We start from the raw sequence: 24,739 nt of genomic DNA, 5'->3' as shown, positions 1-24,739 counted from the left end.
TTGGAGTGCCTCCCTTCTCTCAGCGACTGTCAGAGACCAACACCACCACTCTGCTGACCATCCTGAGTGGTTGAGGTGCAGCATCACACAGCCGGCTGGGATCCTGCAGGAAGAAATCCTCCTCGTCCTCCTCCAGACCTGCTCGGATGGCAGCAGAATCACCAGGGGATGCTGCCCAACACGCACAGACATCCTTCTGCCTTTCCAGATGCAAAGCACAGCACAGATGCAGCCCCCAGAGGAGATGCAGAACGAGGAGCCGTACAGTATCAGCGTTCATGAGGTAATGGGGGAAAAGAGAAAGGTGATCGATGAGCTCCAAGTGGGAATGGGGTTCCTTGCAATGTAGGCAAGCCTGTTAGATACAGCACATTTCTGCTTGTTACATGCATTACTCATGGCCTGGGGACACCTGCCACACGGATACTGGGGGGCTACACGTAAAAAAAAAAAAAAAGGAGAGAAAAGAGAGAAAAGAAAGAGAGAAAAGAGAGAAAAGAAAGAGAGGAAGGAGAGGAAGGAGAGGAAGGAGGAGGAAGGAGGAGGAAGGAGGAGGAAGGAGGAGGAAGGAGGAGGAAGGAGGAGGAAGGAGAGGAAGGAGAGGAAGGAGGAGGAAGGAGAGGAAGGAGAGGAAGGAGAGGAAGGAGAGGAAGGAGAGGAAGGAGAGAAGGGGGGGAGGAAAAAAAAAAAAAGACAAAGACAAAACAAAAAAAGAAAAAGGCAAAAAAAAAAAAAGCCTTCGCAGTGAATAAACCCAACCGAGAGGCAAAAGACAACAAATGAACGCAGCTGCCTGCCCCGAGAGCCGCTATCCCAGCGCGGCGCTCCCGAGCGGACCCTTTTAGAGGTGACACCGCCCGCCCCCCCCATCCCGCCCCACTGTGTACGGGTTGCCATGGCAACGGCGCCGCTCGGCCGGAAACGCGCTCCGAAGCGGAGGGTTCCGCCGTGAGACGGGGCGGGGCGGGGCGGGGCGGAGCGGAGCGGAGCGGCCGCGCACCTCCCGGGGCGCCCAGCTGCCACCGCCATGCAGGGCTTCGTGGAGTTCACCAACCGCAGCCAGGGGAGGGAGAGGATCTTCCGGTGAGTGCTCAGCACCATCCCGGGTTCCTCGGGGCTCCCAGCCGCTTTCTGCCCCGGCAGCTCCCGGGCCTCCCCCCCGTCCCCCATCCCGTCCCCAGTAACTACTCCCCCCCCCTCCCGGCTCCCACAGCCGCCCTGCCCTCCTTCTGCCATCCCTGCGAATTGTCCACGTTTCACCCGCGTGCCATTTTCCTCGTTTTTCCATTCCAGAGCCACTCAGTACACATGCATGTTGCTTAGCTATGTCGTAGAGCGTCATGCTGATAACAAGAAGCTGGTGCTGAAACTCAAGCAGCTGGAATCTAGCATGAGCTCTGGCCGTAAAAGTAAGTACCGGTGTGCAGAGGGGTCCTTCCCACGTGCTCCTTCCATCCAAACAGCTCCTGGCCTCGGGGGCTTTCTTTGGGCTGCAGAACCCCCTTTAGTGTATTCGCAGAACTGCCCACAGTCCTTGTCCCTGTAGTAACCAGCCAGAATCAATAGGGCCAGAATGACATGTATCGCTTCTGGGAGCTCAGTCATGCACCGTTCTGTACTTTCCTCACACTCTAACTTGAATGCATCCCTCCATCCCATGTCACACTTGCTCCCCTTGTGCTGTTGCTGCTGTTGCAGTTTGTTTTCAGGCTGACCTTACACCTACTTGTCAATTGCTCAATTCCAGAACAACTTCCAGAGGGAAATACACAATCTTAATACATTACCATAGGTTAGTTTTATTGTTGCAATTACTCTGGAGGATCATCATTTCTAGGAGAGAGAATCAGCACAGCTGTAATTCTCTTGCTTAATCAATTCGCTTGCAAAACAAATCTCTAACAGACTTCAGGCCTAAATTCAGAGCCTTGCATTTCCACTAACCTTGGGTGCTGCCAACATCTGCCACTGTTGTAGTGCTGCAGGTTATAAAAAGTATTTTGCATACTGTTGTATTAACATATGTGGGGTTGAAACCCAACCAGCAGGAGGGATGAAATCCAGCTTGCCCTGTGGTAAGGCTTAAAATGGAATATACTGCTCCTGCTTGCAGGGAACTGCGTGACAAATTCATGGCTGGGGAGGCACAGTTTCACAATTTTCCTGAAGACAGGAGTTGTTTAAACATACAAATGCCCAAGGCCTGTTAAGGTTTTGAAATGTACGCATGGAGCAGTGACGTTCTGAGTCGTGCACAGAGCTGCGCCCCTGCAGCAGCCATTCTGACCTTCGTGGCATTTCTTGCAGTGCTCCGGCTGGGCAATGTGGTGCACGCCTTGGTAGCAGCCAGGAAAACTGCAGAGCTTCCCGAAGTGCTTCCTCGCATCTGCCTGACAGCCTCCAACCTGACCCATGCTCTGTACTTCTTCTGCGACATGGTGCTGTGGTTGAAGAACGTTGGACTCCAGTCTGACATCAATAAAGCAAAGTGGCAGAACTGGGCTACCAAGTGCTACTACTTCTCACTGCTGATGAACCTGGCCAGGGATTGGTATGAGGTCTCTTGGAGGCTGGAACAAGCTGTACAGGAAGAAAAGATGAAGAACTATTTCTGGGACAAACAACATCAGCAGCTAAACTCTTCCAAATGTAATGGCTTGCATGGTTTTCTCTTCCTGCTGTTTCAAATACTCAGAAGTCATCCTCCTCTGCTGCTAGATCTGGTGAAGAACCTCTGTGATCTCTCTGGTCCTTTGGATACATTGGGGATCTACAAAACCAACCCAGGGGTGATTGGTTTCTGTGGGCTCCTCTCCTCTCTGGTGGGGATCCTCACTCTAGCAAGCCCACACCTGAAGCTGTAGGAGTGATGTAAGAGGAACTGCTCAGTGCACAGTGAGCCAGCAGGTTTGATCCTCTGACAGGTTCTTATTCTCCACATGGCACTTTAAAAATGAAGATGTCTCACTTTAACCCCAAAATGAGTTTGTTTCCCTCCAAATAAGCCACTTCTGCCCTTTGTCCTTCCCTGTGCCTTGGCAGATGAGCTTGGTGCCCAACAGAGTGAAGGTGGAAGAAGGCAGAGTAAGATTGCACAGACAGAAGGACTTGGAACATGGCTGCTAGATAAGGAAATATTGATGATCCTGTATTTTGATACAGCTTTATGAAATAGCTGCCTAGACTACTGTAGTATGTGTATGACTCATAACTAATCATGTTTACAAAGGAAAGCTAGAATTCAGCAATCAAACATTCTTGTAGCCAAATTTTCTGTAATATGTTCAGACAAGTTAGAAACCGTGGTTAGATAGCCTAAAGTAAAGCCTGAGTGTTCTGACAGGACTGGATTGCTGGATCCTGATTTCTGTAGGCAGTGGTTTGATGATAACTGGAAAGTGGTGTCATCTGAGCTTTCAGTGATCCCTGTGTAACATGAACATGCACTGCTTACTCTGGACCTACAGTTTGGTGAGTGCCAATTTACGTCTCAAGAAATCAAAAACTTCTTTTCCTTTGATTATACAAGCCAAGATGGGTTGGCCACCAACTAACTCTTCCAGCAGGCCATGGCTGAGGATTTTGGTGAAGAAAAGCATGTGGGAAATGCTGATCTCATTGCTGCTAATGCTGTGATTTGTAGGGATCTGAGTGCAGTGAAGCTGTGAATCTGGAACCTGTCATAAGCACTGCCTTTCCCATAACATCCACACCTTAATTCCTGTGATTCCAAGTGAGCCATTTTACATTAATGACAGTGTGATAAGCAGCTTGTTCTGCTGTTTTAATTTTACTTGAAAAAGTCCAGTGTAATAAGGAGCTTTGGAACCTGCAGTTAAGGAGAAAAGGCCGTCTTGGAGCTTGTCAAGTAAGAAAAGCTGCAAGGGTGTTTCCAGTTGAGTAAGCTCCCAGAGGGAATGGAGTCACACTTGATCAGATATCAGGACGTCCTCGAGAAGAGAAGCTTATTACCTGGATTTGGGCATTCACGTTTCAGATTTTCTTTCCTGATTCTCTTATTCTTTCATCATGACAGCAAGATTTCTTGTGTGTTCTCTCACTGGTTCTACTGTTTGAAAATGCCTTTTGTTTGACCTGCGACTGCATAACTGCTCTTCAGTTTTCTGGCTGGAATGATTGCCTGGGTTGTGAGCGAGGTTAGAGGAGAAATGCTGTGTCCAGCAGTCTAACAGCTTACACGATGTGCTGTGTTTGTTGCTCCTGACTTTGCAGAGGATCAGTTCTAACACCATCTGAGAAAAACTTGCACGTGGCATAGGACACAAAATTATTGCTTTTCTTCATCAGTGCCAGGCCTGTGTGTTCTGTTGCTTTCTGACTGTAAGGGCTGCTTGTTTAATCAGTCAGGAGATGTGAATAGAGATTATCCTAACCAGGACCAACATACTTGATTATGATTTCTGATACTCTCTGTAAACAGAATTAAAAGGTGCCAGTCACCTTTATTAAAGGAGGAGGCTGTGGAACTGAGCAGGCATGGAAATGCAGTGTCCCAGTTTACCTGAAGTCATTGTGGTCGTGCTTGGAATTACTTCCACTTTGAACCTGAAGCATTAGGCTGCCAATGAAGTGTTTGAAAATAGAGGTTGCTGAGCAGGGTAATTAAGTGTGCCTGAAGACCGAATATGGCCTGTAGCAGCTCTTCTTTTTAATATGGAAATGAATACCACTAAAACTAGAGCACTCTGCAGGCCAGGCCATAATGAATGCGTTGTTGTCTTCAAGGGTTTTTTCTTGCTACTTGTTTGGCAGTTGGGTTTTTGTTGTTGTTTCTTAGTTTCTTTATACAATGTGCCTTTGAGTTGCTGGCACTGTGAGGCCAATCCCTCCCTTGGTCAGATTTGAGCATTATCCCAGTGTCAGCAACCCGGTAAGGAAAGGAGAGGAGTCTTGGTGATGTATCAGCAGAGCCCTGGGCACTCTTTGCCTACAGAATCTTTCTTCTTGCAAGAGCCGCATTAAGAATTGCTCTCAGGAGACCTCTTGGGTACAAAACAGATCTTACACTGGTCTGCAGACTGATTCCTCTTTTTCCTATGTAGTTCATAGGCAAGGGGGAATGGATTCACACACTGACGTGGCCCTGGCTAGATGCACATCCCTGCGCCAAGGAAACACTGTGCAAAGTCACAAAGCAGACCTTGGTGTTCCTCCTGGAGGGGCTGGGGTGGCTCAGCAAGTACAGACTTAACCTGGGAGAAGGGACAATGACTTTTCAGCCTTCCTCAGCCTTACCTCCATTTGGCGTAACATGGATCAGAGCATACAGGAGTAACTTTAGTGAATGTGAAGCACTAATATTGCCTTTCTGCTCCCCTGCTGGGGGCTAGCAGTTTAATGTACCTTAATGTAACGTGACTGAAGCCATAGAATTGCAATCAAATGGAGAAAATCCTTTCAGTGCCTTTTCTGTGTATGTTCCTCATACGACAGTTGGAATAAGGAGAGCTGTTTGAACACAAGCAATAAACTTTGATGCGTATAACACTGCATCTGTGTGTGACTTTGAGGATGGGGAAAAGAGATTCTGAAGGAGTTCTCTCTCATATCACTGGGATTTCTGAAGCTGTTGCAGATGTTTGATGATGAATCAAGGGCAGAGTGAAGGATAGCATCTCCAGCTGAGATGGGGAGAGATGGAGAAGGGATAACCAGTAAAAGTGAGCTCTTGCTGGTAGCTCACTGCTCTTACTGCTTACTCCCATCCCCTGCAGCAAGAACTTTACAAACATGAAGGCTCCAAAATGTCGTTCCCTGAACAACACACAAAGCATTGCATTCAGCAACAATTTAGCAAGAGTTTCCTTCTGAATAACTGCTCTTACACTCATTTCATAATAGCAGCAATTAACAGCAGAATAGTAAGCAAGATAAGTAATCTACTCATAGACAAGGCTTTCCTAATGTTAACATTGCACTTGGCATGATATTTCAGGAAGAGTGAGCTGCTCAGCATTCCCAGGTGAGCAGCAGGAGCAATCAAAGGTCTAAAAAGCAACATCTCCAGGGAGGGATCAAATGAGCTGTTTTGTAGAGGAAAGGTGACTGAGGGAGGGCGTGTGGAGGGTTTTCTGTCAAGTGGAAGGCAATAAATTAGTCTCCAATCCACCCAAGGGGTAATACATATCTGTTGCCACAAAGGAGAATCAAATCTTGTGGGCAATGTCGTTTGAAACTTCTGTAAAATAAAACACTGAAGAGATTGCCCAGGAAGACAGAGCCCCACAGGAAGGGCAGAGGCTGTGCTGTCTGCTGATCCCTGCTCTCACTGGGCAGAGGGAAGGCTGACGCTGCCCCTGGTATCATGCCTGTTCACCGTGGCCAAGGGGAAACCCGTGAGCAGGCTGCTGCCCTTTGTCCCACTGTCTGGAGAGCCCTGAATCACCGCAGCACTGTGCCAAACCCTGACAGGCATCTGTGTGCCTCTGCACAGGGTGAGTCCCTTAATGCAGGGCTGTGGGCAAGCCCAGGCTCTTCCAGGAGTCGTGGAGCATTAGGATCACCCAGTCCAACCATCAGCACACCCCCACCGTGCCCACTGACCACATCCCTCAATGCCACATCCCCAAAGTTCTCGAGCACCTCCAGGGATGGTGACTCCACCACCTCCCTGGACAGCCTGTTCCTCTCACAGGACACTGCGCATATGCCTGTCCTGCTGGTCTAAGTGAGTAAGGATCCAGCCAGGTCTACTTTCCCTGTGCCAACAATCCCTTCCTTTATTAGTGGTGAGGGAAAGTGCTCCTGCTCATCCCCACTCAAAGTCCTTTTACCCTCCTGTCCTGCTGCTTGGCTACACCACAGCCACCTTTCCATCCCTCCCTCAACTCCATCGTCTGTGCTGCTCCAAACCCAAGCTGCACACTCACACATTCTATACCCTATCCTCCTCCTCAGCGCCTTGGTGCGCTGCCACAGTACTGCACAAACACAGGCAGGTCTTAATCTCTTCTGCATTCATCATCTCCTCATTTGACATACAGGGATGATTTTGCAGCCATCATCCCCCAAGATGGGAGCCTTTGGGGAGCTGTTTGCCCACTTTCCCCAGCAACTCATGCCCCCCTAGCCCAGCCCAGGTTGGAGGTGGAGCCTGGGGGTAGCAGTGCCCCAACACCACACAGCCCAGGCACAGGACCCAAGTGAGGACGGGCTGCCCCAGCAGAGGAAGAGCGTGTGGAGCATTGGCTCTAGGATTTAACTGGTAAAAAGTCAAAGCTTGGGCAATGCCACAATCACAGTTCCCAGGGGAGCTGTATGGCCCAGCCCAACCCCTGCACATCATGCTCTGAGCCCCAGCCTGGCTCAGACCTCACTGCACGCTCTGCAGCTCTGCACTTTGCTTTGCAGGAGGACGTGGCACAATGACGGCGAAGAAGAATCAGCCCTTGCAGAACGGAAGGGCCAAGGTGAGTGTGGGGAGAGGGAGAGGAAACAGGGGGAGGAGAATAGCTCATACCTGTGCTGTCTTGTGTGGTATCTTTGCTTGTAATAATACAGAGCAGCCATCAAAGTATCGTCACTCACATGCCTGAAATAAAATAAACGAAAATCAACAAAGGTAACCTTGATCTAATAGGACCTATCAGCATGTATCAGTATTTATCCATGGGATTTCTGGGTCAGCTGGCTCCACGTCAAGACAAAATTAGCAGGAGGTGTATTTTCCTTGTTGAACATGCAGATTCACAGACGAATCGGGCCATGAAGCCAGACTCAGCTTTTCTTGAGGAGTGGCTGCTGGCTGGCCCCTAACTGGTCCCCATCTGATGCACAGGAGAACGTGCTGCAGCGTGTCCTGCAGCTGCCGGTGGTGAGCTCAACCTGTGAAAGCTTGCAGCGGACCTACAGCAGCACCAAAGAGATCCACCCAATTGTGGCCTCGGTGTGTGAGGTCTATGAGCAGGGAGTGAAGGGCGCCAGCGCCTTGGCCATGTGGAGCGTGGAGCCTGTGGTACGCAGGCTGGAGCCTCAGTGTGAGTCCATCAGCAGGGATGTGATGGGGTATCCAACAGTGGGACACCACCTGCGCTCACCCCTGGCACAGCCCCCAGCCTTAATCTCCACCCTGCATGCTTTTGCCCAAGGCAGTCTCCGTGGCCAACAATTTGGCATGTCGGGGCTTGGACCACCTGGAGGAGAAGATCCCAGCCCTTCAGTATCCTGTTGAGAAGGTAAGTCATGGGTGGGAAAGCCTCTGGGACCCTCTAGACACTCCAGCCCCCCTGCAGAGCCCACGGGATTTCTCCTCTGGGCCAAAACCCTGGTTCTCACCTGGCAACCTGTGATGGCAAGGGGCTTCCAGAGGGCACCTCAAAGCAAGGACTTGGCCACAGGTGTGGTTGGATTGCTCCTAAACATAAGCCAGCAGGTCCTGCATGGCTGGCTATCTGCAGCCCAGGCTATAGGAAATCATCCTGCTGCTTTAGGGGATGTCTTCTTGCATGGCCCATGGTCTCTCCAGCTGCTCTGTGCCATCCAGAGCACATCAGAAGGGTTCTTCTCCGTCTCTCTGCCTGCAGCTTGCCTCCAAACTGAAGGACACCATCTCCACCCCCATCCAAAGTGCCAAGAGCACCCTTGGGTACTCCATGGACAAGATCCTGGGGCTGGCGGTGGGGGGCTATGAGACGACCAAGACCACAGTGGAGACAACAGCAAGGTACACGAGGAGCAACTCAGTGAGCCAGATGGCAGCCGCCGGGATGGACACTGCCCTGGGTGGGCTGGAGAAGCTGATGGAGTACCTGTTGCCAGAAGAGGAGGAGGAAGCAGGTAGTATCGGTGCCAAGATCACCTCGGGGTGTCTGCAGAGGGGTGTCCTGGTAAGGCAGGGGTCTGCTGGGGTGGAGGAAGCACCCAAAGCGGTCCCCATGGAGATGGGGACTCACTGATGGGGTGTAGGTGGAAAGAAAAAGAACTTGGTGCAGGGCTGTCCCACCAGGCTGTAACATCCCACACTCTCCCTGTGCTGTTCTACCTTTAGATCTGAAGCCCAAGAAGACCTGTAGGCCAGCAAAGGTCTCCCAGCAGCAATCCAGGACATACAGGGCTCCCAGTGCTCCCAGCAGTGCTCCCAGCACTCTGGGCCGGATTGGAGCCCTGGTCAGCACCGCCTCTCACCGTGCTTACCAGCACACCGTCCAGAACCTCCAGCGTGCCAAAGCCAAAGGACAGGAACTGGTCGTCTGGATCCCCATCTTGGTGAGTCCCAGCCTGTCTCAAAGCCTTGGGGCCTGGAACTCACCCCAAGCACTGGTTTCTGTCCCCCCTGCAGGGCAGTCTGGCCAAGCCGAGCCCACCTATGGTGCCGCAGAGCCATGGTGAGAGGCAGAGCACTGCAGGCAGCTGGAGGCAGAGCAGGGTGCCGGAGCAGAAGCAGGAGAAGGCAGAGAAGGAGGACAGCCATGCTGGTGAGGTAGGGAAAAATGGAGGTAGTGGTGAGATGGGGTCATCCCAGAGCATCATCTCGATCCCACCATGTTCTCGGCCTCTTCTCCAGCAAACCAAATCAAGGCACTTCCTTTCTGGCATTCTCCCAGGGGCTGGGTGCGATCCAAAGGACCCAGCAACCGGCATCTCTAGCTCAGTCCTCCTTAGGAGAAAAAGCTCTGAACTCCCAAACAGGGCTGCGACAGCCTCTGGGCCAGGCAGTGCTCCAATTTCCGAATCGGCACCTAGCTCCCAGTTGTTGGTTTGGGGTCTCAATACAAAACATACTCCCACTGTGGTCCCAGGACTGAACAGGAGGACCCTGGGTCTGGGGGGGCTCTGCTGACAGCACACGGGCTGGAGGACATTCCCTGGTGGTAGCAGCTCTGCTGGGACATGGGGGCAGAAAGCTGCAGGTCAGGGTCGGTGCCCTTCACCTTCACTTGCAGCAGAACTGTGAGGTCCCAAAGGGCTGGGGGGGCTACCATAAGTCACGCTGTTTTCTGTCTGCAGGCAGGGGACGGCCTTGGACTAGTGGGCAGTGTGGCTCACAACCTGCAGAGTGCTTGTGCCTCTGGCATCTCCAGCATGAAGAAGGTCCCTGCTGTGGCCTGGGACGCTGCAGAGGGGTTGATCCTGTTCACACCCCGCAGGCTGTCCAGGGCCATGGAGACGGTGGATGCTCTGGGAGGGACGCTCATCAGTGCCCCTAAGCACCTGCTGGGCAGCCTGTACAGCTACGTGCCGGTGAGTGCATCCCAGCACCTTGGGGACACACAGGGATCGGGTCCCACCCACCTCCAGCAAAACCCCTTTTGGTCCACTCCCTACATAAAGGCGAGGCACAGGTTAATACTGGGACCACATTCCCTTCCTCCACCCATCCTCTTCCTACCTGCTCTCCCCCGGGGCTGTCCTGCGGTCACCTACTCCTTACTCTGAGGGCCTCCATGGGGACAAACCTCCCGTCCCAAAGTCTCCCCAGGGAGAGCCCTACTGCTCAGCCCAGCCCTCAGCTCCGCAGGCAGTCCAAGGACGAGGCGGCGGCGCGGGGCAGCAAGCCGGGTCCTGAGGCCGAGCAGAAGGAGGAGGAGGAGAGCAAGCCAATGGGCACCAGCGCCGAGGAGAAGGCCCAGCTGAGGGGTGACTGGCGGCTGTACCGCGGCCACCACCCGCTGTCCTTCCTGGGCCTGGAGGACCCTCTCTTCATACGCAGCAATCTGTACCGCAGCTCAGCCCTGGAGCCCGAGGCTGTGCCGCGGAAATCGGCCTTCGTGCCCTACAGCCGGCGCGTGAGCGAGGGCTCCTACCGCTTCAGCCCCGAGGCCATGTACAGCCGGGCCTACTATGCCAACCTCTACAGCCCAGCCTTCAAGAAAGAGTGACTCTGAGCGGGAGAACCTCGGCCCCAAACTGCCCCCAGCACGCTTCGCCTTCACGTACCCACATCCCACATTGCTTGCTTACCCACATCCCCAACATGGCACAGATACGGTTGTCCATCTTGGGTTGTCCATCTGTCCATACGTGGTTGAGGGTCCCTGCTCTGCTCCAGGCTCGGTGACAGCTGTGCCAGGGGATGTCCCCTCCTTGGGGCCAAGAGGAGAATAAAGGCAGCCCAAGGGGCTGCTGTTGGAGGAGTAGATAGAGAAGAGGGGATGAGTGAAGGAGAAACAGTGACGGAGAAAAAGGGACCAGCCAGCTCTGACACTGGGCCAGCTGCTGCTCGCTAAAGAAGCAGTGTCAGACAGGTGAGGTACAGAGCACTGAGATGGACCGGAGGGAACACAACCATCAAACATCGCAGAACAACATAGAATCATCACAGAATGGCTTGAGTTGGAAGTGACTTAAAGCCCATCCAGTCCCACCCCCCTGCCATGGGCTGGTTGCCCCCACCAGCTGAGGCTGCCCAGGGCCCCATCCAACCTGGCCTTGAGAACCTCCAGGGATGGGGCACCCACAGCTCAGGGCACCCTGGGTCCTCACCCTTCTTTCCATGGTTTTGGGGTCAGAGACAAGACCAGAGCACCGGTACCCCAGCCTCCTGCAGGAAGGCCCCATTCCCACAACTTGTGATTGTACCTGCTGCAGTAATAAACCTTCCCCCTTACCCCCCCATCACCCTTTGCATAGTCTGCTTTACAAGAGCTGCCGAGCCTTAAAGGGCTGGGAACACTGAGGGAGGGAGAGCACTGACAGTGCAGAGGGCTTTTTGCAGTGCTTGGGCAGTGCCCAACACTGTACGTGCCCCTTCCTATGCCTGGAGTACAAACTCAGAGCCACCAGGGGCTTCCTGCCAAAGATTTATTCCATTTGCAGAACAGTGCAGAGCAATTTCTGTTTGCACTGCACATACACAACCTCCTTCCTACACACTGCATTCCCAGGAACAGCAGAGAAGGGGAAAGGCCTCCCTGCCCCCCTCCTCCCTCCCCTTCCTCCCCGGGGACAGGCAGGCTCAGAGGTCTGCATTTATGAGACACACGGTACAGTCCCACACCCTGGGAAAAAGCCCAGTGCCTGACTTTCCCATGCTGAGCCTGGGCTGTCACCAAAAGGCTGCAGGAGGGAGGTCAGCAGCACAGTACTGCTTGGAGTCACTTAGGATGAGATGGGGTGGGAGAGGATGAGATGCAATGGGATGGAAGGTGAAGGACTCTGCCTGCTGTCCTCCAGGCTCAGTACTGGCACAGCCAGGATGCCAGGGTGCCAACAGGGACACGGAGCAGGACATAGCTGCACGTCCTCCCTGCTAGCCCACAGAAGGAGCTGGGGATGCTGCAGACAACAACAGAGCCAAGAGCTGAGGGCTAAGCAGAAGAAGGCCCTTGCCTTGCTGGTCACGTACAGCCAGAGACCCAGATCCTGGGGTCTGGAGAACTTGCCATGCTCCTGGGACACATCCAATCTGCACAGAACACAGGAGGCCTCACCCAGCTACACAACAAGAAACAAAGACGCTGCTCAGAGCGAGTCCGTCCGCTTACGGGCAAACACTGCTGACACAGTCCTGACGATGCCTCGGATGCCGGCACCTCTTTTCAGCCTGGTGTCGGGGATGCGCTCAGCCAGTCCATGGAACACCATGAGAGCCCCATGGTAGGCCTCGGCCGCAGAGACCTCATAGAAACCACAGTCCAGAGACAGGGCCAGGAGCCGCCCCTCCTCGCTGGAGACAGCCCGCCGGTGCTGCAGGTCCCGCTTGTTGCCCACGATGACGATGGGCACCTGCTCCTGCCCCTCCTTGGCCGCCCTAATGAACTGCACTTTGAGGGGCAGGAGGTTGAAGCTGGCGCGGTCGCAGATGCTGTAGACCAGGATGAAGCAGTCTGCCCACTGGATTCGTTTCTCCTCCGAGGAACCATCATCAGCCTGGTCCTGGGGAACGGGGAAAAGGAACGGATTGGGTTTCCTCTTTAGGAGGAGGGCACACAATGGGAAGGAGCCCTCTCACCTGTGAGCTGGGGACATCCCAGATGTGGAAGAGAACCTCTCGGCCATCCACGGTCAACGTGTGGCTGTAGACGAATTCTGCCAAAAAAAAAAAAAAAAGAGTCTGAGACTATTTGTCTCTACAGACAGTTCTCTCACAGCTGATCTCCTCCAGAACCTTTAGGGACCCAGGGCTGTCCCTGACTCAGCCCACGCACAGCTGCACTTTCTGCACCCCAGTACAATGACAGTACAGCTCCTGATCAAACATGAACACCAAGCCTCTGGGGAGCTATAGAATAATATGGGAGAGGACAGGAAGGAACCAAACCCTGCAGGAGGATCTGGCTCGCCCTGCAACCTCCCTGTCCCTAACAAGAATGGAACGGGGCTGGCATGGTCAGCACTCACCCATGTCTCCGTACTCCCCGATAAAGCGCCTCGTAAGGAAACGTACAGTCAGGGCTGCAAAGGGGAGAACAAGGATCACAAAATAATCCCGAACCTCTGAGACTTTCATCTTAAACCCAGCCCACACACAGCTTAGACCTGAACACACTCAGGATGCATTCCCCCACAGACTCCCACTGCTGGGACCGACCTCTGATTTTCCCCTTTCTGAACACCAGCAGAGGCAGGACTGCTCTCTGCAGCTCATTCTGCAAACCCTGCTGCAGTCTGCAGCCTATTTTTGCAGTAGAAATGGGTTTCCCTGCCTGTAAGCTCTCAGCTCGCGCTCATTCCTCACCTGATTTCCCCACGCTGTCTGCTCCCATCACCAGCACATTGGCTTCTGCTCTCAGGGCAACAGGGCTGGGCAGCTCCAGGAGAGCCGGGTGCTCGGGGGTGAAGCTGGCACTCCTGCGCAGCCGAAGCCCCATGGCAGCACTCCCAGCTCCTCCACGTGCACCCAGGGGACCTGCCAGGGCTACGGGGTACTGCCTGCAGCTGCAGGCAGCGGGATTCAAAATGTTGCTATGGGTTGGATCATCCCCACAGTACGTCAGTGCCGGGGCTGGCCTTGTCACCTCCCAGCACGCAGGGCTGGCTGCAGAGTATCCCAGGAGGCTGCCCACGCTGCTGCTCCTCAGCTGGGACATGTGGTCCTTTTGTCTCTTCTCATGGAGGCTGGAGGATCACCCACAGAGCATCTCATAATGGAAGATGCGCCTCAAAGCACACTAAGCGTCTCAGAAGTGATGGAGTGCATCACAACTAATGGATCCTCTTATAGATGATAGAGCATCTCAAGGCTGATGGAGCACGCTGTCATCGATCACAGAATGACTAAGATTGAAAAAGACCTTAAAGATCACCCAGCTCCACCCTGCTGCTGCGGGCCGGATGCCACCCACCAGTTCAGGCTGCCCAGGGCCCCATTCAGCGTGCCCTTGAGCACCTCCGGCGGTGGGGAGTATCGTGACGGAGCACAGCACAAGTGATGGAGAACCTCAGAAGTGATGGACTTGTGGGTACGAGCAGATGTGGAACTCTCCACAGGGCAGCGAGGCCCCGGCACCGCCTGCCCAAAAACCTGCGGATGCTCCAATCGGGTGGGATGGGGTTTTAAGCAAAGCCGATCCGGTGGGCGGCAACCAGCCTGCGGCAGCGAACGGAACCGGACGGTCCTAAGACGCCTTGCGACCCACGCCATCGCACCACTCTACGAGCGCCCCAGGAGCGGCGGATCACATCGCGCCCCGATCCCACCCACCGCCCCGCCGGGCGGAGCCGCCTGACGCCATCGCAGCGCGCCGAGCAGCGCTCCGCCCCGCCATGGGCCCGGAGGGGGCGGCGGTGCGGGTGGCGGTGCGGGTGCGGCCGCTGCTGCCCAAGGAGGTGCTGCGCGGGCACCGCTCCTGTCTGCGCGGGGATGCGGCCACCGGGGAGGTGGCGCTGGGCCACCGCCGCCGATTCCGCTTCGCCGCCGTGCTGCCCGAGGCGGCGGGGCAGGAGGCCGTGTACGGCGCCTGCGTCCGGCCGCTGCTGCGGGCCTTCTTCCAGGGTTTCAACGCCACCGTCTTCGCCTACGGGCAGACGGGATCCGGCAAGACCTACACCATCGGGGAAGCCAGCGTCGGTGAGTGGCGGGCAGCGGCTTCCCGCCCAGCTCATCTCCATCACATCCCCATCCCGTCATCCCATCCCCTGCCGCCGTCCCATCGCCCCCATCCCACCCATCCCTCTTTCCAAAGTTGTTTCATTGGTATTATTGGATCTATAGTTACCTTAGTGAGTGCGGCCACAGGGCAGCTTTGGTTAACTTCGCCGTTTGGGAACGCTGAGTTATGTCCATACTTTGAGATTCGTCTCTGCTTCGCTCTCAGGTCAGGCTGTAGCTCCAGGTGTGGAGTTGCAGTTCTGCGTGGCTGCTGGAGACAAAAGCAGAGCAGCTTAAGATCACAATGGCAGAGCAGGCAGATAACGAGCAGGGAGAGCTGATGGGGAAATGCTGGCTCCTAAGGGCAGCACTCTTTAGCTTTGCGCTCAATATCTGTTATCAGTGGGAACGCTGACATCCTTTTTTCTTCTTGAGGAAAAACTGTTGCATGAGTCCACCACCACTGTGCAGTGGTGAGATTTTCCCCAAGTCCTAAAATCCTTGCAGGAGTTTGAATTTAGGCAGTGCAGGGCTCTAGGAAGGCTGGGGGTGTGCTCCCCTCTGATGAAACCCCCACTGCAGCCCTGGCTCCAGCCCGTCCCCAGCCAGCGTGGCTCCAGGCACAAGCCATAACCCATGATCGTGTCCATGTCTCTTTGCCAGCTTCCATCAATGAGGATGAGCAGGGCATCATCCCACGAGCCATGGCAGAGACCTTCCAGCTCATCGACGAGAACGACCTCATTGACTACACAGTGCGCGTGTCCTACGTGGAGGTGTACAAGGAGGAGTTCCGGGACCTTCTGCAGGTGGATACGGCCAGCAAAGACATCCAGATCCGAGAGGATGACAAGGGCAACATCGGTATGTGCAGCTGCCCCTGGGCTTCCTTTTCTCCTCAAAGGCCATTGTTTGGTTTTGTCATTTTGTTGGGTCTCTTATCCATTTGCCATTGCAGTGCTCTGTGGTGTGAAGGAGTCTGAGGTGGAAGGACTGGATGAGGTGCTGAGCCTGCTGGAGATGGGCAACACGGCCAAGCACACGGGCGCCACGCACATCAACGCGCAGTCGAGCCGCTCACACACCATCTTCACGGTGACGATGGAGCAGCGGCGCGGCGCTGGCCGCGTCACTCGCCTTGCCCTCTCCAACCAGCCCACCATCCCTGCTTCGGGGCAGGTCCTGGTTTCCAAGTTCCATTTTGTGGACCTGGCAGGCTCAGAACGGATCGTCAAGACAGGAAACACTGGGGAGAGGCTGAAGGAGAGCATCCAGATCAACAGCGGGCTGCTGGCCTTGGGCAACGTCATCAGTGCTTTGGGGGACCCTCGGAGGAAGGGCAGCCACATTCCTTATAGGGATTCCAAAATCACCAGGTACAGATGGGGAATGGGACTCCACACATCCCATGGGCTGGTGGCCCAGCAGCAGGGGCGTGAGGCGTCTTGGTGGTCCTTCTCATGCCCAGCCTACCTGGTTTGCTGGCAGAGACCCCAGGCTGAACAGGAGAAGCTCGCAGGGCGAGTCATCCCTTCTGCTTTCATGCCAGTGAGCACAGAATTGGGTGATACCTGGCTCCAACAGTTGTTCAGGTAGAAACTTGGTCACAATGCAAGTTGTTACTCCTCTATCCTCTGCCATTCAGAGAGATCTATACAGGCTCAAGCACTACACCCAGGAGAACCTCATGAGTTCAACAAAGCCAAGAGCAAGGTATTGCATTTGGGTCACAGCAAACCCCACTGTCAGTACATGCTGGGGATGTAAGGATGGAAGACAGACCAACCAAAAAGGTCTTGGGGGTACTGGTGGATGGCAGCTAGGCATAAGTTTGCAATGCGCCCTTGCATCTGAAAAAGGCAGTTGTATTCTGGGCTGCATGCAGAGTGGTTACCAGGGCGAGGGAGGAGATCCTGCCTCTGCTCTGTGAGACCTCACCTGCAGTACTGCATCCAAAGGTGGAGTCCTCAGTACAGGAGAGACACAGACCTGTTGGAGCACATCCAGAGGAGAGCCACAAAAATGACCAAGGGATGGAACACCTCTAAAGGACTGAGAGCAGCGCAGTCTGGAAGGAGAGAAAGCTTTGGGGAGACCTGAGAGTGGCCTCTCGGTACCCAACGGGGCTGTAAGAATGAGGGGGCAGACTCTTTAGAGGGGTCTGTTGTAATAGGACAAGTGGAAATTATTTCAAACAGTAAGAGAGGACACGTAGATTCGATATAAGGAAGAAATATTTTTTTTAGCAGTAAGGATGGTGAGGCACTGGCACGGGTTGCCTAGAAGGGTGGTGGATGCCCCGACCCTGGAGACACGCAGAGTTGGGCTGGACAGGGCTCTGAGCACCTGATCAGCTGTCAGTGTTCCTGTTCGGTATGGGGGAGTTGGACCAGATGACTTTTAGGGATCCCTTGCAACTCAAACAATTCTATGATTCTGTTTAATCATTCTGCTCTCTTCAGTAGTGCAGAGCACGTGTATCATTCTCTTTGGGTTTAGCCTCTGGAAAGGACTGGAAACCTGGTTGCCGTGTTACCATGCATCCCAGCCGTCTCTGTCACCGCTGTCTGTGCTTTGTGCAGGATCCTGAAGGACTCCCTGGGGGGCAATGCCCAGACTGTGATGATAGCGTGCGTCAGCCCTTCCTCCTCTGACTTCGACGAGAGCCTCAACACACTGAACTACGCCAGCCGAGCTCAGAATATCCAGAACAAAGCGGTGGTGAACTGCCGCAAGGAAACAGAGCAGGTGGAGGAGCTCCACCTGCAGATAAAGAACCTGCAGAAGGCGCTGGAGCAGCGGCACCGCTCCGAGACGCGCATCATCAACCGCTCAGACGCCACCAAGCGCTGCCCCCAGGAGCCCAACGCTCGGCTGCTGGCTGAGTGCGCGCACTACCGCACCTGCACAGATGCCGCTTACCGGCTGCTGATGGAGCTGCAGGAGGACAGCAACCTGACGGTGGAGCAGATCCTGCGGGTGAAGGAGTGGCTGTGTGCGGTGGAGAGCGAGAGGAGCGAGCTGACCTCGGCCGGGCTGGATAGCGGCATCGAGAGCACTTCTGCAGAGGATCAGAGCCTCGAGGCACAGGGGTGCAAGCTGCCCAAAGCTCAGGTAGCAAACGGCTGGGGGGTTTGGGCTCGGACGCACTGTCTGCCTGTCCTGTATCTGCAGACTGATGTCTCTTCTGTATCCCAGGGGCAGGCGAGCACTGAGAAAGGCTGTGAGGCCATCAAGGACAAGCACGTGGCCAACCTGCAGAGACAAGTGGAGCGCCTGGAGGAGGAGAACCGGGATTTCCTGGCTGCCTTGGAGGATGCCATGGAGCAGTATAAGCTGCAGGTATTGCTGGGATGTGCTTTCTTAAACGAAACCTGCCCCGCTTCAGGGTGCAATCCAGCCTTGGAGTTCCTCTGCAGCACCTCTGGGATCTGTGTTACTTTGTGACATTTTTCTCACTGCCTCCCTAGAGTGACAAACTGCAAGAGCAGCAGGATAAGATCTCAGAGCTGCACGTGCGCCTGGAGATGGCGATGCCAAACCTGTGTGTGCCAGAGCTGCTGGAGAACCTGCACCTGGTGACTGCCACCCAGCGACCACACACAGCCCCGCTGGCAGCCACGCAGCCCCATAGCCTCAGGGGCCATTGTCAGAAGGTGAGTTGGAGCTCTGCCTTTTTGCTGTACCTAGCAGCAATGCCCAGCTGGGAGTCAGCTGCCTTCCTTAATTCTGGCTGTCCTGCAACACATTTCATCTCTTTGCAATTCTCTACCCCAGCAGCTCAGCAGCAGATCCTCCTTAAAGGAGGACTCGGTCAGCTGTCACCCAAACCTACCCAGCAGTGCAGAGCTCAGGGACATGGCCCTGCAGAGGGAACACAGCCAGGGCTTGGAGAAGGCAGCCGAGCTGTCCTCAGAAGAGGATGAAGAATGGGAGCTGAGGCGGTCCCTGTATCAGCGCCGGTGAGCTGAGGCTGAGCCAACACTGCACACTGCCATGACAGTTGTGCAAGTTAGAAATGACAGTGCTCCAGCAAGGGGCTGCCTAGACCCAAGTGATCAATTTGCTCATCTTTGTAGAAATGGGATTCCCAGCTGGAGTAGGAGAGAGGTGAGCAGCAAGCTGAGCGAGGATCTGAGTGGAGGCCATCCCTTCTTGATTCAGGAGGAGCAGCTGGAGCTGCCCAAAGGCAAGTGGCAGCTGTAGGCTGAGGGGCAGTTCTCCTGGTGCTGCACTGGTCCTTGGCTGCAGCTCTTATGTGTGATTGTCTTGCTGTCCCCTGGGCATCCTTACCCAGCAGTTTGTGTTGCAGAGGCGTGCAGGAAGCAGGAGCGCCCTGCAGGGAAGGACTCGGAGTGGAGACTGGTGCAAGCGCAGCAGAAGATCCGGGATCTGGCCATTAACATCCGCATGAAGGAGGAGCTGATCACAGAGCTCATCAAGACAGGTGCAGAGCTACTGGTGGGCAGTGTGCAGCGGGCAGCTAGGGAGCTGCTATGTGGGATATTCAGTCCCTGTTTCCATCCTCACATCCTGGTGTGCTCCACCCCTGCACTTTCTGTAGCTACCTACCAAAGGCCTTGTGGGGGAGGGGGAGGTAGATCTGCCATCCTGCAGGGCTGGGACAGCAGGGACCCAGAGGTGAGCATGAGTGGTTGTGTTACAGGCAGGGACGCGCAGGCTCTGAACAAGCAGTACTGCCAGAAGATCGGTGAGCTGGAGCAGGAAGCAGAGCAGGTGCGGGCTGAACTGAGTGACAGCCAGAAGCAGCTCCAGGAGCTGGAGGGCAAAGAGCCCTGGGACCCTGGGGAGAAGCACAAGCTGCAGGAGTACCGCACACGCGTGGCAGCTGCCCAGAGCAAGGCACGGGTGAGTGTGGATGGAGAGCACATGGCTCTGCCCTGATGGGAGGTGGCAACATTCTTGCCCAGAGCACAGGGGCAGCTTCGGTCCTCCGGCAGGTTCTGAGCAAAAAGAAGCAGGCAACCGAGAGGCTGGTGTCGCTTTCGGCCCAGAGCGAGAAGCGAGTGCAGGAGTTGGAGAGGAACATCCAGCTGATGCGGCGGCAGCAGGGCCAGCTGCAGAGACGACTGCGGGAGGAGAGCGAGCAGAAGAGGCGGCTGGAAGCAGAGATGAACAAGCGGCAGCACCGTGTCAAGGTAGGAACCAGCAGGAGCAGGGGTAGCTCCAGGGGTGACTGTGGTCAGCGCAGCACTGGGCTTGGAGGTACTGTGCTTTTTAAGAGTAACCAAAGAGGCGCTGCTGTGAGAACATTAGCTGCCCATCAACCCGCAGCCCTTGGTTGTATAGAAACAGCTCACGCCCCTTTGAGATGGCTGACAGTTGCTCCTTCCCCTGTAGGAACTGGAACTGAAGCACGAGCAGCACCAGAAAATCCTGCGCATCAAAACAGAGGAAATTGCAGCTTTCCAGAGAAAGCGGCGGAGTGGAAGCAATGGCTCCGTCATCAGCCTGGAGCAGCAGCAGGTACAGGCACCATCCTGGCCAAAAGGGGCTCCTGCAGCAGCCCATCAGCTCACAGTGTCATTCAAATCTGACAGCAAAAAAACTCAAATCGTATCTTGCTTCCAGGACCAGGATTTCTTATAAATCATAACATCAATAAAAAAAGCTGCAGAACATTTGCAGAACGGTAGTGGGAGATGGAGCATGATAGAAGCAGCGATGTCAGGGCTGCATGGGTTAGCAGAGATGGAATCAACTCTGCTGCCCTCGAGTCCAGCAGTCCCTGGAATTGTTGCTGTATGCACGCATGTGTGTGACTTACGCCTTCTCCCTTCAGAAAATTGAGGAACAGAAGAAGTGGCTGGACATGGAGATGGATAAAGTGCTGGAGCAGCGCCAGGCCTTAGATGAGCTGGAGGATGAACTGAGGAAGCGTGAAGCTATCGTGGCCAAAAAGGAGGCTCTCCTGCAGGAGAAGAATGGCCTGGAAAGCAAGAGGCTGCGCTCCAGTCAGGTAGGACAAAGAGTGTGACACCTGCGTCCCTGCTTCATTGTCAGCAAAGGTGGGAGGCTGAAAGACAGCGGTGCCACATGGGGCTGGCAGAAAGCTGCGCATCGGGATAAGGCGACGGTGTTGGGAAGGGGGAAGGAAATCTGCTTGTGCTGCACCTCACCGAGTTATTCTGATAGTGCTTGGTTTAATGGTGCAGTAGAAAGGGGCTGGGGACTTGACTTCCCATTAGAGCAGTCAAGCGTAGAATCATTAAGGTTAGAAAAGATGACTAAGATCACCAAATCCAGTGCTTAACCCACCCCACCGTGCCCATTGACCACGACCCTCAGTGCCACATCCCCACGGTTCTTGAACACCTCCGGGGATGGTGACTCCACCACCTCCCTCGGTAGCCTATACCAGCGCCTCACCACTCTCTGATAATATTTTTTTCATTAACATCCAACCTGAAACATCTGTTGCAGGCCCTGACAGATGACATAGTCCGTGTGTCGAGCCGCCTGGAGCACCTGGAGAAGGAGCTCACAGAGAAGAACGGGCAGCTGCGCCACGGCAGCGCCCACGACCAGCAGCAGATCCGTCAAGAGATCAGCAACCTGCGCCAGGAGAAGGACCAGCTGCTCAAGCAGAGGCTAGAGCTTGACAACAAGCTGCGCCAGGGCACGTTGCTGTCCCCAGAGGTACCTGCTCTTTGGCTGGGCAGATGCTCCTCCGCGTCCCCAAATGGCGCATGTCCCACCTTCCCGCCAGCGTTGTCTTGGCTGTGAGATGATAAAGGAGGTAGGGATGGGGGTCGCACGGGAAATCCTTTGCTCTCTACTAACTGCTGCTCTGCATTTGCAGGAGGAGCGGATCCTGTTCCAGCTGGATGAGGCAATCGAGGCTCTGGATGCAGCTATTGAGTACAAGAATGAATCCATCACATGCCGGCAGCGCGTGCTGCGGGCCTCAGCCAGCCTGCTGTCCCAGTGTGAGATGAACCTCATGGCCAAGCTCAGCTACCTCTCCTCTTCTGAGACAAGAGCTCTGCTCTGCAAGTACTTTGACAAGGTGGGAGAGAACGCTGTCTGTGCTGGAGGGAGCTGTAGTGTGTGAACAACCTCTTGTTTTCCTCTGCTGCCTTTTTTTCCCACCCTGCAGAGCTACATGACCCTTTAAGTCCCTGCTTCTCCCAACACCTGGGAACAGGGTTTAAGTACCAGGGATAGGATGCATACATCCCTGTAGGGTTCTGCCGCACCAGCGTAGCCACACATTGCTCTTCTTTCATATGATACACTAAAAAAATCTAACTTGGTGAAGCACAGCAGGGTGAGGAAAGCTCAGACTCTGAAGGAGCTTGCTTTTGTGCCCTGGCCAGGTGGTGACGCTGCGAGAAGACCAGCACCGGCAGCACATTGCCTTCTCAGAGCTGGAGATGCAGCTGGAGGAGCAGCAGCAGCTGGTGCACTGGCTGGAGGCGGCCGTGGAGCGGCAGCGCCTGGAGATGGACCGGCAGCTCACCCTGCAGCAGAAGGAGCACGAGCAGAGCATGCAGCTGCTGCTTCAGCAGAGCCGTGGTAAAGGCCCAGTTCCCAGGACAGCACTGTTGTCGCCTTTCCTAGGGCTCGCAGCTTGCAGTATTGATTGCAATGACCTGGTTTTCCCTTGCAGAGCACATGGAGGAGGGGCTGGCCAGCAGCAAGCTTCAGTACGAGGGGAGGATCCAGGTGCTGGAAAAGGAGCTGAGCCGTTACATGCGGGCAAACCAGGAGCTGAGCCAGAGGCTTAATAGCATTAATCTCCATCCAGGAGCAGCCAAAGGTGAGAACAGGCACAGGTGGTGCTTTTCCTACCAACTTCAAGACAGGATTTTAAATTCTTTTCCCCAGTGGGAAGACAGCTGAGCCCCCAAGGAATAGCACCAGCAGGGAGCAAACGCTTTCCAGGAAGCAGTTCTGATGTAGCAGTAGAGATCCTAAAACTAATCTCGCTTTTTCCCAGCAGGGATGGAGAGAAATGCACTCACAGGGACCTGTGAGGAATTCAGCCACGGGGAGCTGCCCCTGCCTCCTGCAGAAGAGAACCATAGGGGCAGGGATGAGAGCAGGGACCTGGTGCACGCTCCTCTGCCTGCAACATGGAGACGTTCCTCCCTGCCCACCGACAGCACCGGAGACCTGAGGCATGAGGTGCACTTGCCCCGCAGCCTGGGCCCTGCCAAGCCACGCCGGGAGCCCCGCAGAGCCAGCCTGAACGTCCCCCCCCTGCCTTACCATCCAACAATGATTGATGTTAGGAAAAATCCCCTCTAGGCACAGGCTTAATGCTCAGCTAGCACAGGGCAGGAAGGATATTGCTGGTGTGAGATTAGAAGCCTTTCTGCCCTCTAAACCAGCCTGATGAGGCCCAAGAAAGAAATACAACTTTTCACTTGCAACAAGTGTGCAAGGTGTGGGACAGACAGTTTACACTGTGTTGCTGCCTGTCTGGGCAGCACTGATCCAACACTTTTCCTCCTGCACCCTCAGCATGAATGCTGGGAAGCAGGAGACACCTCCCACCCTGTCCTCTAACACTAAGAACATTTTTACAGCTTGGAAACCTCTGCTGGAGGGCCTTCTCAGCTTTGACAGCCTGAGAGGGAGATGCTCAGCAGTTCTGGAGAATTTGTACATAGATTTTTTTTTTTGTAGTAACTTTTCTAAAGAAATACATTCCTACTGTAACTTTTCTAATAAAGCAGAGTGAGTTCTATGAAGCAGTGAAGCAGTCATTTGTCAGAGACTTCGTGGACATGGCATGTAGGAAAGATGCTTTGTTTAAAGCTCACTGCATGGGAACTCAGCCATGCAGTGCCACAGTGGTGCCTTAATGTTTGAGTATCTGGTTCTGTAAATGCTCAGAATAATCTGGACAAATACCTTCTCATGAAAAGGCTTGTAATTTACTAGTACAGCATTTCTTCCACTCATAGGGAATGTGGAAGGCTTCCTACAGTAAGTAGGCAAAGCACCTCCAGACAGCAATACAGGTGCCTGAAAAATCCAGAATAAAAGCAGCCCTGGTTCAGCACCATTTTCTGCTCCTGCAGGACAAGAAATAAAAGCCCAAGTACCCGTTCAGGAGGGCAAGAGGGAGGGAAGCAGGCGCATGATTTCAGCTGAAATCATGAGCACTACCACAACTACTCTTCTAGGCATAACACACTAAGAGCCAGCATCTGAAGCACAGTCACCTTCCTGCACACTTAATCTTGGCTGCAGGGCTGGTTTTGGTGCTTGAAACAGGGACTTAGCATTATTGAGCACTCTAGGTTTGGCTAAGCTGCACATTTAAGATCAGAGCCTTTATTTTTTACAGAGATATTCAGTAGAGAAAGGGAAAACTCATCCTACTTTCTCAGAAATAATTAGTCTTAGAGCTCAATACTTCCCAAAGCTCATAAGAGAAGTGCACCTATCACTTAAGGACACCATTCCTCCGCTTGAAGAAGGAAACAGCCAGCTTTCCTTCTCTGAACAAATAGGGTTTCCATGAAGCAAATACCTTTGCATGAAAAGCAAGTTCCATTTGACACCATCAGCCCCTCAAGGCCTTAAAACCAATCAAAAAGCTCCAGAATTGCCATGCCTGGATTCAGGATGAGCAAGCCAGATTTCTGATGAAGTGACACCATGAGAATCCACATCAGTTTATTTTATAAGTAAAGTAGAAGAGTGACAATCCCCCCTCCTTACCTAGCAGGATTGAACCCTTCACTGCAGAACTCAACTACTAACTATACACAG

General features: G+C 54.2%; 4 protein-coding genes across 4 annotated transcripts; 3 read left to right on the top strand and 1 right to left on the bottom strand.

The window, feature by feature from the left end:
• Window positions 1-1,027: 1,027 nt before the first annotated feature.
• PEX11A (peroxisomal biogenesis factor 11 alpha) lies at window positions 1,028-2,864 on the top strand (the record flags this gene model as incomplete). Its single annotated transcript, XM_079540732.1, has 3 exons — window positions 1,028-1,083; window positions 1,294-1,409; window positions 2,308-2,864. The coding sequence occupies 3 exons, from the start codon at window positions 1,028-1,030 to the stop codon at window positions 2,862-2,864; spliced, it is 729 nt and encodes a 242-aa protein (XP_079396858.1).
• A 4,521-nt stretch (window positions 2,865-7,385) lies between these two features.
• On the top strand, window positions 7,386-10,838 carry PLIN1 (perilipin 1; the record flags this gene model as incomplete). Its single annotated transcript, XM_079541103.1, has 8 exons — window positions 7,386-7,430; window positions 7,799-7,997; window positions 8,113-8,195; window positions 8,544-8,796; window positions 9,008-9,225; window positions 9,299-9,439; window positions 9,967-10,200; window positions 10,470-10,838. The coding sequence occupies 8 exons, from the start codon at window positions 7,386-7,388 to the stop codon at window positions 10,836-10,838; spliced, it is 1,542 nt and encodes a 513-aa protein (XP_079397229.1).
• Window positions 10,839-12,420: 1,582 nt separating this feature from the next.
• Window positions 12,421-13,769, bottom strand: LOC306950621 (ras-related and estrogen-regulated growth inhibitor-like protein; the record flags this gene model as incomplete). The annotated part of the gene is made up of 4 exons (XM_079540920.1): window positions 12,421-12,834; window positions 12,911-12,987; window positions 13,300-13,353; window positions 13,637-13,769. 4 exons carry the CDS (start codon window positions 13,767-13,769, stop codon window positions 12,421-12,423), a joined length of 678 nt encoding a protein of 225 aa, XP_079397046.1.
• Window positions 13,770-14,616: 847 nt separating this feature from the next.
• Window positions 14,617-23,263, top strand: KIF7 (kinesin family member 7; the record flags this gene model as incomplete). The annotated part of the gene is made up of 18 exons (XM_079541164.1): window positions 14,617-14,968; window positions 15,653-15,853; window positions 15,948-16,365; window positions 17,572-18,103; window positions 18,188-18,331; window positions 18,460-18,645; window positions 18,767-18,951; window positions 19,069-19,178; window positions 19,302-19,436; window positions 19,656-19,858; window positions 19,951-20,148; window positions 20,351-20,476; window positions 20,793-20,969; window positions 21,434-21,649; window positions 21,813-22,019; window positions 22,330-22,528; window positions 22,623-22,772; window positions 22,953-23,263. The coding sequence occupies exons 1-18, from the start codon at window positions 14,665-14,667 to the stop codon at window positions 23,261-23,263; spliced, it is 4,002 nt and encodes a 1,333-aa protein (XP_079397290.1). The 5' UTR covers window positions 14,617-14,664.
• Window positions 23,264-24,739: the final 1,476 nt, after the last annotated feature.

The sequence above is a fragment of the Tetrao urogallus genome (genome assembly GCF_951394365.1).
Source record: "Tetrao urogallus genome assembly, chromosome: 11".
Lineage (NCBI taxonomy): Eukaryota > Metazoa > Chordata > Aves > Galliformes > Phasianidae > Tetrao > Tetrao urogallus.
Note: the sequence above shows the minus strand (reverse complement) of the source record. Positions and strands in the feature narration are given on the sequence as shown.